This window comes from Mycteria americana, chromosome 4, assembly GCF_035582795.1.
Source record: "Mycteria americana isolate JAX WOST 10 ecotype Jacksonville Zoo and Gardens chromosome 4, USCA_MyAme_1.0, whole genome shotgun sequence".
Lineage (NCBI taxonomy): Eukaryota > Metazoa > Chordata > Aves > Ciconiiformes > Ciconiidae > Mycteria > Mycteria americana.
In genome coordinates, this window is record NC_134368.1 from 37,541,892 (window position 1) to 37,555,431 (window position 13,540).

The 13,540-nt window shown below is 38.3% G+C and overlaps 1 protein-coding gene across 3 annotated transcripts; it reads left to right on the forward strand.

The window, feature by feature from the left end:
• Window positions 1–1,278: 1,278 nt before the first annotated feature.
• Window positions 1,279–13,525, forward strand: CENPU (centromere protein U). Of its 3 annotated transcripts, none has more exons than XM_075500232.1 (12): window positions 1,279–1,376; window positions 1,795–1,939; window positions 2,946–3,063; window positions 4,509–4,614; window positions 5,494–5,581; window positions 6,720–6,789; window positions 7,859–7,976; window positions 8,379–8,457; window positions 9,422–9,469; window positions 10,811–10,872; window positions 12,158–12,314; window positions 13,033–13,525. In XM_075500232.1, exons 2-12 carry the CDS (start codon window positions 1,889–1,891, stop codon window positions 13,168–13,170), a joined length of 1,035 nt encoding a protein of 344 aa, XP_075356347.1. In that variant the 5' UTR covers window positions 1,279–1,376; window positions 1,795–1,888; the 3' UTR covers window positions 13,171–13,525. The 3 variants fall into 3 exon arrangements, with proteins under 3 accessions (XP_075356347.1, XP_075356345.1, XP_075356346.1); XM_075500230.1 differs by having other exon boundaries at window positions 6,717–6,789; window positions 13,033–13,522; XM_075500231.1 differs by lacking the exon at window positions 1,279–1,376 and adding an exon at window positions 1,504–1,623 and having other exon boundaries at window positions 6,717–6,789; window positions 13,033–13,522.
• Window positions 13,526–13,540: the final 15 nt, after the last annotated feature.

The following is a 13,540-nucleotide window of genomic DNA, read 5'->3' on the forward strand; positions in this document are numbered from 1 at the left end:
AGCACACTTCTGCTCCTCGTCATGGTAGATTTTTTCTTTTTGAGTAATTTTGTATGTTCCTTTATCCATTCCTTCCCTACTGAAGGAACTCTAAACCAACTTTTTGTCACTTACTCTACACATATTACTTGAATATGATATTTGCTGCTTGGAAAGATAGTGTGAGCTGTCACCATGTCCCTCCTGACGGAGATGGCTGAGAGCTGGATCTAAGGTTTATGTTCTTAACACACCTCATCACAGAAGCTTTCTGGAAGAGCCACTTGCCACCACAGAAACAAAGCCATGCTCTATGTAGTCTGTACTACTGCTGGTTACCTTCGGCTCATGGACTGCTAAATGGGGCTGGTGCTATAGCTGGCAAACTAGAACTATGAAGAGACTGCTCCCCCTGTTAATCCCAAAGTGTTATTTCCCTGTGTTTTTAGTTTATTTGGTTAAGCAGATTGCTTAACTGTGGATGAAGAGGTGGCATGAAAAGGGCCCTTGCATCTACTGAGACTTTTGTTGACAAATTCTAACCCTCCTATTAACAATTAAATTGTGGAGTAACCAAATACCAGAGATCTGGAATTACAGGTTTTCAATCTGAAGCCTACTTTTTTTGGCACAGTTATAGCAAGTAGTACTTTTGTATGTTTTGCATCAATTTCTTAACTGCTGCAGGTTTTTGACCTTATTGTTATAGAAATTATCCTGTTCCTTTGGTTTTTTCTAGATAGGTAGGAAATGTCTTGGCCTGTTCATGTAATGCTACCCATGCACAGCATCTGTTGGGGGGGGGAGAGAAGAAAAACTGGGCTTTTTGTGGTGTAGGTTGTAGGAAAAAATGGTCAGCAGAGCAATGGTCAGGTGAATACTTATGCAACACTGAATCCAGAACATGCTGCGGGACTTGGGCACTGGAAACAATTCGTGATAGTTAGAATGAGGAAATAGATTTTTCTCCTCATTTGTCTCTTTAAAATGTAAAAACAAGCACCTGTTGGTGCACAAGTACCTTAGTACCCCCTTTTAAAATGATCCGTGAGCAGGCAAACCCCTTCCTCCCGACAGCTGTTACCGGCCGGGGCCGGCCCTGCCGCGGCGGCACGGGAGGGCCGAAGCGGCTTTGCGCCGGGGCAGCCCCCTCCTGCGCCCCGCCGCTTTTCCCTCCTGCCTTCCCACCCACCCCTCAGCTCGGCCCCGTTCCGGCTGGGGGCCGCGGCGGGCGGGAGGCCGGGCTGGAGCTGGTCCGCCACAGCGCGGCCGCGCCGCCTCCGCCGCTGCCCGGTTCCCCTTCCGGCACTGCGCCGGCTCCTCGCGCCTCCCCTTCCCGCCAGCGGCGCGGCCGGTTTGAATCGCGGCGGGAAGGAAGGCGGCGGCGCTGCCGGCGGGTGGGTCCCCTGAGGGGGCCGGGCCGGGGGGCGCCGGTGTCCGCGGGGAGCCCGCGGCGGCGGTTGGGCGGCGTGAGGCGGGGAGGCAGAGCGGCGAGGTCGGCGCCCGCCTTTTCTCCTGCCGAGGCGGCGGGCCGGGCCCTGCCCGTCGGGGCCGGGCCGCCGCTGGGCTCCTGGCGCTCGGGGGGGCGGCGGCCTGGGGTCTCCTGCATGAGAGAAACAGCGGCGATGACGCAAAAGTGAAGGTGTAAATAGCGTTACGTCTTGTCTTGCTTTATCTTTCTAATATGTGCGTCTTGTCACTAACTTGTACGTGCTACGTCAGGTGTTGGGCCTGTCTAATAAAGTAGTTTTACTGCTTTTAAAGCGAGTCATGCATAATATGTTGAATTAACAAAGGTTTCCCGTTCTCTCCTAGGTATCGAGACAGAGAAAGCAGATTTGTATCAGGGACAATTTTTCGGTAACTTTATCCTCAGTTGTATATTTAGCAGTATATACCAAATAGGGAAATGTCCTCAAAGAAGAAAAAGAAGGTAAATCATTCCGGAAAGAAATTAAAGGTAAGTTTTGCTAGTTTGAGCAGAATTAAAACAGCGAGTGCTCTGTTGTTTCACTGTGCTTTCGTGGCATTGGCTCTGGAGGTGGATGCGCAGGTGTTGACGCGGGGCTTTGCTGGGAACTGTGCTGCGCAGTCCTGCTGGTGCGGGTTTGGGGTGCGTGGGTTTCTTCTTTGTCTGTTTTTTTTTTCTTTTAGGAGTAGTACGTTATCAGGCAAAATGGACCATTGACTTTCAAACAGGCAAAAGTTTGAAAATAGTCTTGTAAAATTAAACAGAACAGCTTAAAGAGGAAATAGTTGATGTGTCTATATTTGGTACCATAGCAAAACTTGTGAGGCTCTGCAAAGTGCTAGTAAAATTAAAAGCTCGGGAAGTTGGTGTTTTCTTCTTTCAATCCCCTTTCCATGCACACACACACAATTGAGTGAGGAAACTTACTCCCACACTTAGGGTGTGCTTGACACATTTACAAATACTTCATAAACTAGTGCTATTCTCACCCATCCTTCTGCTTTACAGAAGTGTCTCTGTAGTACTTGACTTATAAATTCCATCTTTTATAAGAAGTTATGCATAGCTTTTCATTCTTTTAAAGTGAGAATCATTAAATTGGACAAGGATGGACATTCATGTAATACAGAGATGAAAGAAGAAATATTTTAATGCTTGAGAAGAAAAAGGCTACAGATGATAGAGACCAGATATTAGACTTTTGTAAGATTTCTAAGCTTATACACTTAGTTTTATAAAATAAGGCAAAGCTGATGCTAGAGTATAATATCAAATAGCAGAATATATCAGTTTTATAGCATCACTTCTCTTAGGAGAAAAAGTGATAGCCTGAGGAAAAAACACATGCTTCAAATACTTTCTATCAGCTCAGTAGTCAATATGGTCCAGGTTAAATGTATTTCCAGTCAAACGTTCTTGAAATTCATTGTCATATTTAATCTGTTTTGCACTGAAAAAGCTGGATGAACTAGCTATTAATTCCATACCCATCCAGGAACACAAAGCCACCTCCCATCCTCGCTGGAAATTGCTTCCACTTGAGGAACCAGATGTCTCAAGGATATTGAAGGTAGCGGAAGCAAATCAGCTTGAGGAGCTTGATCATTCATTTGGTTAGTATTAACTTCCATGTCATTTAATGTATGATCTTCACAAACAAACCATATGGGGAAAATATTTCAATGCTTGCTTAGGAAAAGGTATTGCTTTTTTGCCAGAGAAAATTATGGGCAGGAGAGACAGTGCGTTTTTTGAGAGTGGTGTTATTTTCTGTCATTTAGGAAGTAACAAGAATAATGCTGTAATATGTGCAAGTGAAAGCTGATAGAAAAATACTGGCTATTCTATAGTCTGAATGGTAGAATTTCACGTGATACAACACTGTAATTGCGTAAGAGTTTTCATTTTAAAAGGAAAGTTCAGTATCTTAAGTTACTCTCTATTAAATTACACAAATTATGAACTGAAATTTTTTGCTATTGTAAGAGCATGCATGGCAGCAAACTTAGATGTTCACAGGGATGTTGTTCTACTTAAAAAGTAACATCATAAAAACATGCTTTTTTTGGTGAAGCATTAAAACCACTTTCATGCTCTGTATGGGACTTGTGCAATGAGGCCTCAGTATCCTGGAAGAGAATCAATGTAGATGGAATATGTGCCCCTGTGTGAAATTCTCTGTTATTAAATATATATAGCTCTTATATGTCAATGTTGGTGAGAAAAATCTTTGAAAAAACGTGTCATTAGAAGTTGTAGAGAAAATGCTAAGAGCTGTTTCTTGGCTGTAATATTTATTACTCTAAGAAAATCATGAAAATACATACGTAACTACTAGAAACAGCATTGAAAATGAGCTATAAAGAACAACATAGCAAAAGGGTTGTCAAAAGGGAAAGTCTTCAAAATGAAAAGCTCTTCTTTTCCACGCTTCTGTAGTATGTGTTAAAAACTATAAAACGCATGCCCACTAACACTAATGTAAGCTAACACTAAATTCTTGTGCAAATGTGCTTGAAAAAAGAAATATATGCTATGGAAGGCAGGCTAAAACCTTAATGTTCTCAGACTTTTAATCTATTATGGTAGCTACCTACAAGAATACATTTACAAACTTTACGTAGCAGCTGTAACTGTCTTCTTATAGCATTCAATAAAGCAGCTAAAAATCCATATTAAAAAAAAGGGTAAAATTTAGAAAGTAGTTGTTTAAATTTATAGAAGATTGATGTATGCCATAGCAAAGAGAGACTTTAAATAAATTGTACAAAATGTTTTGCTTGCTATATGCCATATGTACATGCTGAGCTTTCATGCACCTTTGGTTTCAGTTTGTAAAGAAATACCAGGTGGATGAGTATAGAAACTATGAAGTTTTCCCTACATATATTTTTCCTAATCCTCAAATAATACTTTTAACAAGATTCCCTTTGTATTGGTGAGCAAACCACAAAAATTCTAACTAAATGCTGAATGGCAGGCAGTGCTAGCATGTTCATGCTCTTTGCCTGAACAGATGGGAACAATTTTTATATGGCTTATTTTCTGTTCTTTGTAGATCACCCTTTGCACAGTACTGCTGTGGATGCTTATGGAGAGGAACATTCACAAAACGAGTCACTTAGCCATGTCTCAGTTCCACAAAGGAAAAATACAGAAAGAAGGTCTGGTGAAAAAAATAATTGCCAGCATTTAATTTAATCTTCAGATTTTTAGATTAAATGGGAAAAATGTTCTGTTTGTCAGGTTTCCCTAGTCCCTTATGAAACAGATGCTTTAACTTAAAATTTCCCAGATGAGAAACCAAAAGAATAAGTAAGATTGGGGAATGTAGAAAAGACACGGGAGAATAAATTAGTGTTTGCCTTTTGCAAGCAGTGCATTGATTTAAGTACTTACTGTATTTTAATTTGAAAAAAAAAGATTTCAAAATATCTCTGTGAGATATTAATTGGTCCTCTAAATGCTGGTGTCTTTAACTTTAAAAAGTCAAAAAAATGAAAAATAGTTAAAAGCCAGTTAAACTATATGTAACAAAGAAAATTAATTTAAAAAAATCTTTTAATACAAGTTTTAGTACGTTTCTCATTTGTTAAATCAAATTTGGTTTAAATCTGAAATAGTTCTTATTTGACTGAAATAGCAAAGCAATAATAGAGCTTGTATGACAGTGTGTATTTTTTTGGTTTTTGATTTCTAACCCCACCCTGCGACCAAGAAAGCCTTCTCCTTTCCTGCTAAAATATCCTCAATAACAATTTTGTTTCTATTTCGAAGTTTCTCCTCAAAACAACATGGCTATCCCACTGGTCTGTTAGTAATGGATTTCTAATTGTTGCAGGGGTGGCTATTGAGGGATGAAGACTCTATTCCCTTTATATGCTATTTGCAACTTCTTGTGTAGTTAATTTAGGAGACACAAACTGAATGACATAGCAATACAAAACGCTCCCCAAAACCTAAGATTTTGTTGTTTATATGGTTGAAGATCATTCTTTCTCAGTGTGTAGTGGGTTTACATGTGGATATTTTTCTTTTCCTAGTATAAAGCATCACTCAAAAACGTCTGGTGGTGGTGTTCAGAAATTCAGCACAGCTGATCTTGAAGATGAACCCCTTAAGGAGAATATGGTACAGGGAAAGTTGCATGAGTTTATCAGTCAATTTAATTTTAATTTACTTCATGCCATGCCTGCATTAGAAAGGAGGGGAGAGCAAGACCTTTAATTTGTTTCTTATTACTTCCTTAGTACTTAATTGTGTCCCAAATAATTAATCCTTAAAGTATTCCTGTGAGATGGCCAAGTGAAATGCTTAAAGCTACAGCCATCATGTCAATGGGGAATATAATAGCCAGGTGTTCCTGTGTCCTGTAGCCTGTTCTCTTGCCATTTGGGAATATGTTCTTTTCTTCTTTCAAATATCTTCTTTATATCTGGAATATAAGTTCTTAAAGAATGGCATACTAAACAGAAATAAATCCCTCATACTTGTTCAGTATTGAAGTAAGAACATATTTATGAGAGAGTTGAATTTTTAATTGGTAAAATTAATTTTGAGTATATATTAGAATTAGACAAAAAACACTTGGTTTTGAATGAGTGTTTTTCCACACTTAGACTGCAATTAGCTTAAAATGCTTTTGGCTCACTTAGCTTCCAGGCGTACAGAGGAAGAGTTAACTATCTGCAGACTTGAGAAAGTAGGCCTGTGATAAAAGAAGCTATGCAGTAGTTTGCATAAAATTTTTTTACATATTGAAATTCATTGTTGAAATTGTTGAAAATCCATTTGTAAAATTCAGTATAGAGCGGTAGTCTTTCATCAGTAAACTGCATGTATGCAGCACTCTCATAAAATTACCCCTTTGTGTTGGTGTCACAAAGTAGTCTAAGTAGAGAAAGAATTGGGACAGAATGTGGGTGAAAAGGAAGGTAAGGAGGCATGGTTGATCAGAGAACTGTTAATACTGGGCGATGACTATGCTGAGCTGAGGGGCCCTGTGCTCCTTAAAATGCTCCTCCTGCTGCACGGCCAGTGGCTGACATGTCAGTCGGTCAGTGCAGTCAGGCAGCTGCTGTCCCTCAGCAGTGTCATCACTGTGCTGTGATTCTGGCGAAAGAGCCCTAAGTAAGTGTTACTGACGTTTCAGTCGTGAAAAGCTGAAATACTTTCGTGTGTTCTGCCTAATTGCCATCTCTCAGAATTTTAAATGAGTAAACCCAGGGGTTTTTTTTTTAAGTTAATCTGCTTTTTTATATCACAGAAGGCCCTGAATACTACTCAACTCCAGGCAAAAAAGAAGCAGCAGCCTTCAGAGAACACAACAGATCCTTCTGGTAAAGTAAACTTTTCAAAACTCCCGTATGGCTTTTCCTCAGTCAAGATGAGTGGTTTTCCATAACTCAGTGGTTTTCATTTCTGATATGTAGCAGCATACTGCTTCTAGAAATGGGAGGTTTTAGTTTCAGTTTTGGTCTAGACACTCATTAGCAATGGTTAAATTGAGGAGCTGGTGTGCCACACAGCTCTGATCCCCATGGTTTGCATCCCTGGACTTGCCTATTACTCCCCTGAAGGGGTAAAGCATAGGTGTGTGTTTTCCCTCACACGCAGCCTGGTTCCTTTTGGAGGGAAGCCTGGGTTCATGGAGCTGGAAGACACTTCAGTATGTCCCTTGGTCTGGAAGCCGGGAGCACGGGGCTGTGGGGCAGAGCTTGGAGTGCCCCTGACTTACAGTGTAGGCACAGCTGCTAGTATAAAGACCTTTGAGATGGGGAGCTTCAAGACAGTGGCATTTTTTTGGTATAGAGAAACTGTTTCTTCGGTGTCATCTTGTTTCCTTTGAACTGTACCCTGTCCCATTCAAGTACTAGATTACATTTGGGAGTGTGTGAAGAAACATGGTTTAAGGTTTTGTGGAATTAGCTAATAATACTATTGCAAAGTTTAAAGAAACATTTGTATCTAACTTTTTTTGAAGCACAGATGGTATTAATACAAAATGTATACAAATGTGATATAACAACTCATGATTTTTTTGAGTAATGCAGGTTGCCCAAACTCAGGCTAGTAGTTTTTACAGCACAAACAGCTAAATCTACAGTACGCTGTATAGTTTATCAGTTAGTGTAATAACGTGCTCCTGGACTTGTTTGAAATTATGAAGAATAAGAAATAAGTTGTATATAATTGATCATCCAAATTCTAAAGTGTTCCCAGATAAGTCTATTGTAGTTGCTCAGCCAAAGACAGATGAAATAATTCATATTTCCCTCCTCTCAAGTTTCATATTAAAATATTCGTAACTTTTAGATGGTTATTTTAACAGTGGGCACAATAACTTTTCTATTATTTTAGAGCATGTATCTGAATTGTACAATGCTTATCTTTATTCTGTTGTTTCAGTGGATAGCCCATGTTCTGTACAGGTTTGGTGTCCCAAAGAGCTGAAGAGATCTTCCAGAGATATTACAGAACTGGATGTTGTTCTGGCTGAATTTGAGAAGATAGCAGCAAATTACAGGTGAATATTCTGCTTTCCTATGGCTGAATACTTAAAGTTTTAAAAACAAATTACCTACGCTTTTGCTAATGGGCTGTCCTTTAGGGAATGCTGTATTGCATGGTTACATTCTGATGTTATTTTAATGGTTATTAGGTTTCTGTGATACAAATATTTTTCGTATGTGATCTTGAGGTGGTCTCCTGGAATTTGATATTTTTCCAAACGTAAGAACAATGCATCTCAGCTGATGTTTTTCAATGTAGAAATTAAGCTATTGCTAGTACATGAAAGATCCGCAGTTGCCTGTGCTACCAGCTGCTTAACATTGGGTTTTAATAATTACTCAAAGGAATGTTTTTGGATGAGATTTCTCCTTTACTAAACCAAATGGGTTGTGTTTTGTCCCTCTGACTTCTCCAGACAAAGCATAAAATCAAACGTTTGCAGAAAAGCTATCGATGGCTTCTCTTCTGCTTTCAAGGACCAAATCACCGATCTTGTAAGTACACCATAAGTAAAATCAGTTTTGTGGTAGTGATTATAGAAGTGCATATTACATTGTAGCCAAAATGCCTATGGTTGTATATTGTCCTTTACACATTTATTTTATGATACTTTAAATTTTCTAATCTTTTGTCAGGATAAATAACATGAAAACAGTTTGTTGTGTGCAGCCTCTGTGCTGGCTGTCATGAGAATTGTCTTTAATACAACGCTGCTGTCATGCAAGTACGTTGCAAAATTGTCAGCTTTTGAGAATAGGGAAACATTAATATTTGTCACATCTAAAGCATTATGTAGTAAAAACTGGAGAGCTGCATAATTTGAATGAGCAAACAGTTATGTCAAACACTGTTTTAAAAGCTCATGGACTAGAGTTTTAAAAGGTTGATGATTTAATCTTTATACTGCATCTCAATGACTCTTGTGTAGAGGCCTGACTAAGGCCTCCAACATAGTTCAGGGAAAATCATCCTTTTTTAATTAACAGTTTGAACCTAACTGTAAAAAGCTTATTAGCTTGGGAGACTAAGATTTCTTCTCACTAATTACAATGAGTAAAATAAACTCAGAACTTTGTAGGAGTTGTGGTAAGTACTAAAACTGTAGTTCTAAGTGATTCATTAGAATGGGCAAGTTTTAAAATGACTAGATTTATACATTTTATATAAAGTTATAGAAAAATTAAGCTAGGTAGCATTACACTGATTGGTACAAGGAGTATTACTTGCACTAACTGATGCAAGATGACTAATTTCGTGCAACAGTCTTCCTCTGGCATGAGGAGAGAGGAAAGAATTGATACACAACTGATAGACCTGTAATCTTCCTTTGAACAGGTGCTGGTTTTTTTAAATAGCTTTTTATGTTATTCCAAAGTAATTCTTGCAACTGTGTTTTTGGGAGGATAGAGATGAAATCAAGATCCATAGTCAATGTGTAATTCTTCTTGTCCTCTGTAGATAGTGGAAGTCCAAGAATTAAAGAATATGAAGAAAAAAAATGCTAAGGTAAATATATATCACTACATTGTACAGTATACAGAGGTGGGTGTTGAAATTTCAAGAAGTTGACTAGAAGAAAAAAAATAATTCACAAAAAAGTGTACTGTACTACAGAATCAACTGCAGAAATGGAGGATAGGGAACCACCGGAGGTTTTTTGGGAAAGATCTGAGTAAACAGGATTGATCGCAAACTCCATACGTATACTGCTATACTGGTGTAAAAAGAAGGAACTTACATTAGGATGTGTAGGTATCTATGCATGTGAATTACTCTTTTTTTTAATGAGCACTGGTGAGGCCTCTGGAGAGCCAATTAAATATTGAGAGCTAACCTTCAAGAAACATAGATGAATATAAAATCTAGGAGAGCAGCAAAGATGTTGACCTGTGAGGATAGAATTGGATTGCTTAGTTTAAAGGAGAGAAGTCTAAGGGAGCTGCGCTCCTTAAATATATGCAAAATTTTTGTTGAGAGGAAGGCAGTTCCTCTGTTCATTTAGAGCGAGTAGTAATTGACTGAAAATGCAACAGGGGAGTGTTGACAGGAGGAGGAATTAGTGCAAGAGCAGAATATTGCAGTGGTTTCGTCAGGCGAGAGGTGAATGCCCTACAGCAGAGATATTTAAGAGCAGGTTAGGCACTGTCTGCCAGAGGCTTTCTGCCCAGATTAACCTCTTCCGCAAACTTTTTGATGACAAAATAGCTTTTAACAAGTAAAGTCAACAGAAAGGTTATTCTGGGAGGTAGTAATTAATGTGCTGAAGTCTTGTTAATTTAAGGTGATATGGTAAGCTACTCTATATGTAAAATGAAGATTTTAATACACATCTAGCATTCACAGCCCAGAGTTATCCTTATTTTGCCTCTTACACGCTTGTTTAAAATCAGATTTGTAGTTGCTAAATTTAAATTTATTATTAGTTTTGAGGGTTTTTTTCTAAATTGGATTTTGTATTAAAGAAAGCTTAATTATGCTCAGTTCCTTAGTTGTGGCAATCATACTGAACATACATTTGTATTAGTCTGCATTTTTAAAACAGAAACAAACAAAAACCTGCTAGAGTTGGTCATGTTTCAGTTCAAAATGTCACAAACTCCTTTTGTATGCTTGTAAATCCACTGTTCCTTAAGGGAAATTTTGGATGGACATGAGAGTTTGAAGCTTTAAAGTGTTTAAAATACAAATGTAAAATATTGCAGTTTATAAGGTCTGGTGTCTTGGAATCTTCCACAGCCAGAATCAGAAGCATAAAATCTCAAAGGAAAAAAAGCCAATGAAATTTGAGTTGTTTGCCTTTGAAGTTACAGAAACCGTTTCAAAGACTTTCCTCACTATTCATTTCAGGTAATAACAGACATCAAAAAGAAAAGGCAGCGACTGTTGCAACTCAGAGAAGAGCTAATTGGGTATGTTTCTAATGATGCACAGTAATAGCCTGAAGAACTTCAGGAGTCTGGTATTTTGTAACTTAGAAGTGAAAGTAACTTTTTTTGTTCTTTCATTTTATTTTGATGAAACTCTACTTCTGTTCTGTATTGCTTTCTGTTTTTACAAAAGCTCAGGGTAACCTCTCCTTTCCATATTTCAGTTGCCCAGATAGTCATTCTTGCAAGCTCCTTTAGCTAACTAGTTACTGGGATGGTATTTCAGACCATACGTTCATGAGAAAAACACTAAGGTTACAATTGGAATTGCAAAGGTGATGAATCATAAATTCACAAAGGTAATACAGAGGGCTTTTTTGGTTTTGAGGTGGGAGAATGTATTTCACCTCTGCAATCTGGCAGGGATGCCTCTGAGTACACGGTTTGCTTCCATCTCATGCGGCCACACAATTCCCCTTCTCTAATTTGGCATTAATCTTAAGTATCATTTAGATACACAACACAGAAATTATGTTCTTTGGAAGAACCATTAGACTTCTCCAAATCCAGCTGGTTACTAGTGACAAGCTTTATACTGAAGCTGGGTATGACACGCACTGTAAGTTAATTCTGTAGGGAACCATGGGCTTGGATCCAGAAAGGCAGATTAAAAGCCCTTTCTCTATGGCTGCGAGCGCCTTGTTTTCTTTGCGATACCATGGACAAACTTGACTCAAAGAACTAATTAAAGGCATCCTTCAGTATGGGTTTGAACCCCCTCACAGATTGAAAGCTGTCTTCACATTTTTTATTTGTTGTGTTTTAATCCTTTGATTGTCTTAAGAAAGATTTTTTGCTGCAGCGCTGTTAAATGAAAATGGCTGTTGGTGTTCAGTCTTTGGAGTGCTAATTTAACGGGTTGAGCCCTCCAGTTTACTTCGGCAGAGGCGTATCTGGTTTGTAGATCCTGAGTATGCTTCAGCATAAGCACTGAACACCTCAGTCTGCAAGCAGGTGTGTGCAGAAGCAGAACACCGGGTACTTAAGAAACTTCACCTGAAAAACTTAAGTGCTTAAGAGAGAGTGGGTATTTCGTCAGACTCAAAAGTGGGATATGGGAAAAAGTTTGGGGTTTTTTGTGGATTTGGACCTGTGCTCCTGTTTAAATAATATGCTAAGTTATTCTAATTAAACAGTATGTTATACTAACCTATGCTTTGTATTTCTGACCAACCTTTATCTTAAGTCTTCTGCAAAGGAAATACATTCATAGTTACTCATGAAATAAATATGCAGATATAGTCATGAAAGCCTTGATCTTTTTCAGAGCTGAACCTCAGCTGATACAACTACAAAGAGAATATGCTGAGTTGCAGGAAAGGAAATCTTCCTTGAGGCAGGCAACTGAATTACTTACTGATTTAAAGGAGCTACAGGAAGACTGTTTGGATTATAGAGAAGAAAACCCAAAAGAAAAAGTGGTAGTAAGTACATATTTTGCATGTGTTTCTGAAGTGTTCTGAATCAGCCCCTCCCCGTTTTTTTCCTGGACTGATGGGCATTTCTGTCAATGTTTAACTTACATTGAATAGCAGTATTTTGTTAATTGTTGTTGTGGAAGTAACTTGAGAATCATTGCTGTAACTGTACTGCAGTATCTCTCTCACTCATTTTTTTGGTCTCATGTTAGAAACTAAAGTATTTCGGAGAGGATTTTGCTACCTTGCTGTCTATGTTGAGAAATTCAAAGGACATAGAAGCATAACAGTTGTCCTCAGGTCTAATATTTTTTAATAGAAATTGAAGAAAGATTAACAGTGAGAAACAAGTAATCAACTTCTTTTGTTGCTCTTGTCCAAAGGTAGGGAAAGCTCTGGTACTTACGTGTCTGTTCTGTAAGGTATTTAATGCTAAGAACAGCACTTGTATTTCATGACCAGATCAACTTCTCACGTAGCCTTAAAACTCCTTCCCCTCTTACCGTGGCTCATGACCTGGTGTGATGTTTTCTGTTGACCATGCTACATGCCTGCCATGTGTAAGGAAACCCTATCATTTCAGAAGACTCTCTAATGTTGGTTCTTCTTCACTTTTAAAAATCACATCGCACCATTTCAGATAGAGGAAAAATATATACAGATACGTAAGTGATTTTTTACAAGTTAAAAATGTTGCCTTGTAATTTTATTTCCGTAACAACAGTATGGAACTTCCAGCCTACCTGCTCTTCTGGTGGAGTCGCGGAGAATTCTAGGAGCAGAAAGACACTTTCAGAATATTAATATGAAACTGGAAGAGGCTCTGGCTGTACAAAGAGGGAAGTTACCAAAGAAACATTAAGTGTTTTTTAATAGACTTTTTGACATTCGTTAGGAACAATTATTAGAATGGTCAGTGCTTAAAGTCTGTTTAATCATTGTTGCTGTATTTTGCTTCAGTGTTTAAAAGAAGTCAGTGACTTAATCAGAGATTGTATCTTTCTATTGTCAAATAGTCTGTGTGAGAACTTACTCAGAATGTCAGTGAAATTAATGAAATAGCAATTCCAGTTAAAGTAGTAAAACTTTTCTGTGCTCTGTTAACAATGTTGGTTTTTAATCTTGGGCTATTAATGTGATCTTGAAAGCAATATACTTTTAGAAGAGAACACATAGACAGTGGTTGAACTATTGATAGACAAATCTTTTTATTAAATTTGTATTTGAAATAA

Bases quoted from the DNA above. Each gene is read 5' to 3' on its own strand.
- CENPU (XM_075500230.1), top strand. From the start codon at position 1,889: ATGTCCTCAAAGAAGAAAAAGAAGGTAAATCATTCCGGAAAGAAATTA. The intron at 3,064-4,508 runs GTTAGTATTAAC...TGTTCTTTGTAG, and splicing joins GGAGCTTGATCATTCATTTG to ATCACCCTTTGCACAGTACT. The intron at 9,470-10,810 runs GTAAATATATAT...TATTCATTTCAG, and splicing joins TGAAGAAAAAAAATGCTAAG to GTAATAACAGACATCAAAAA.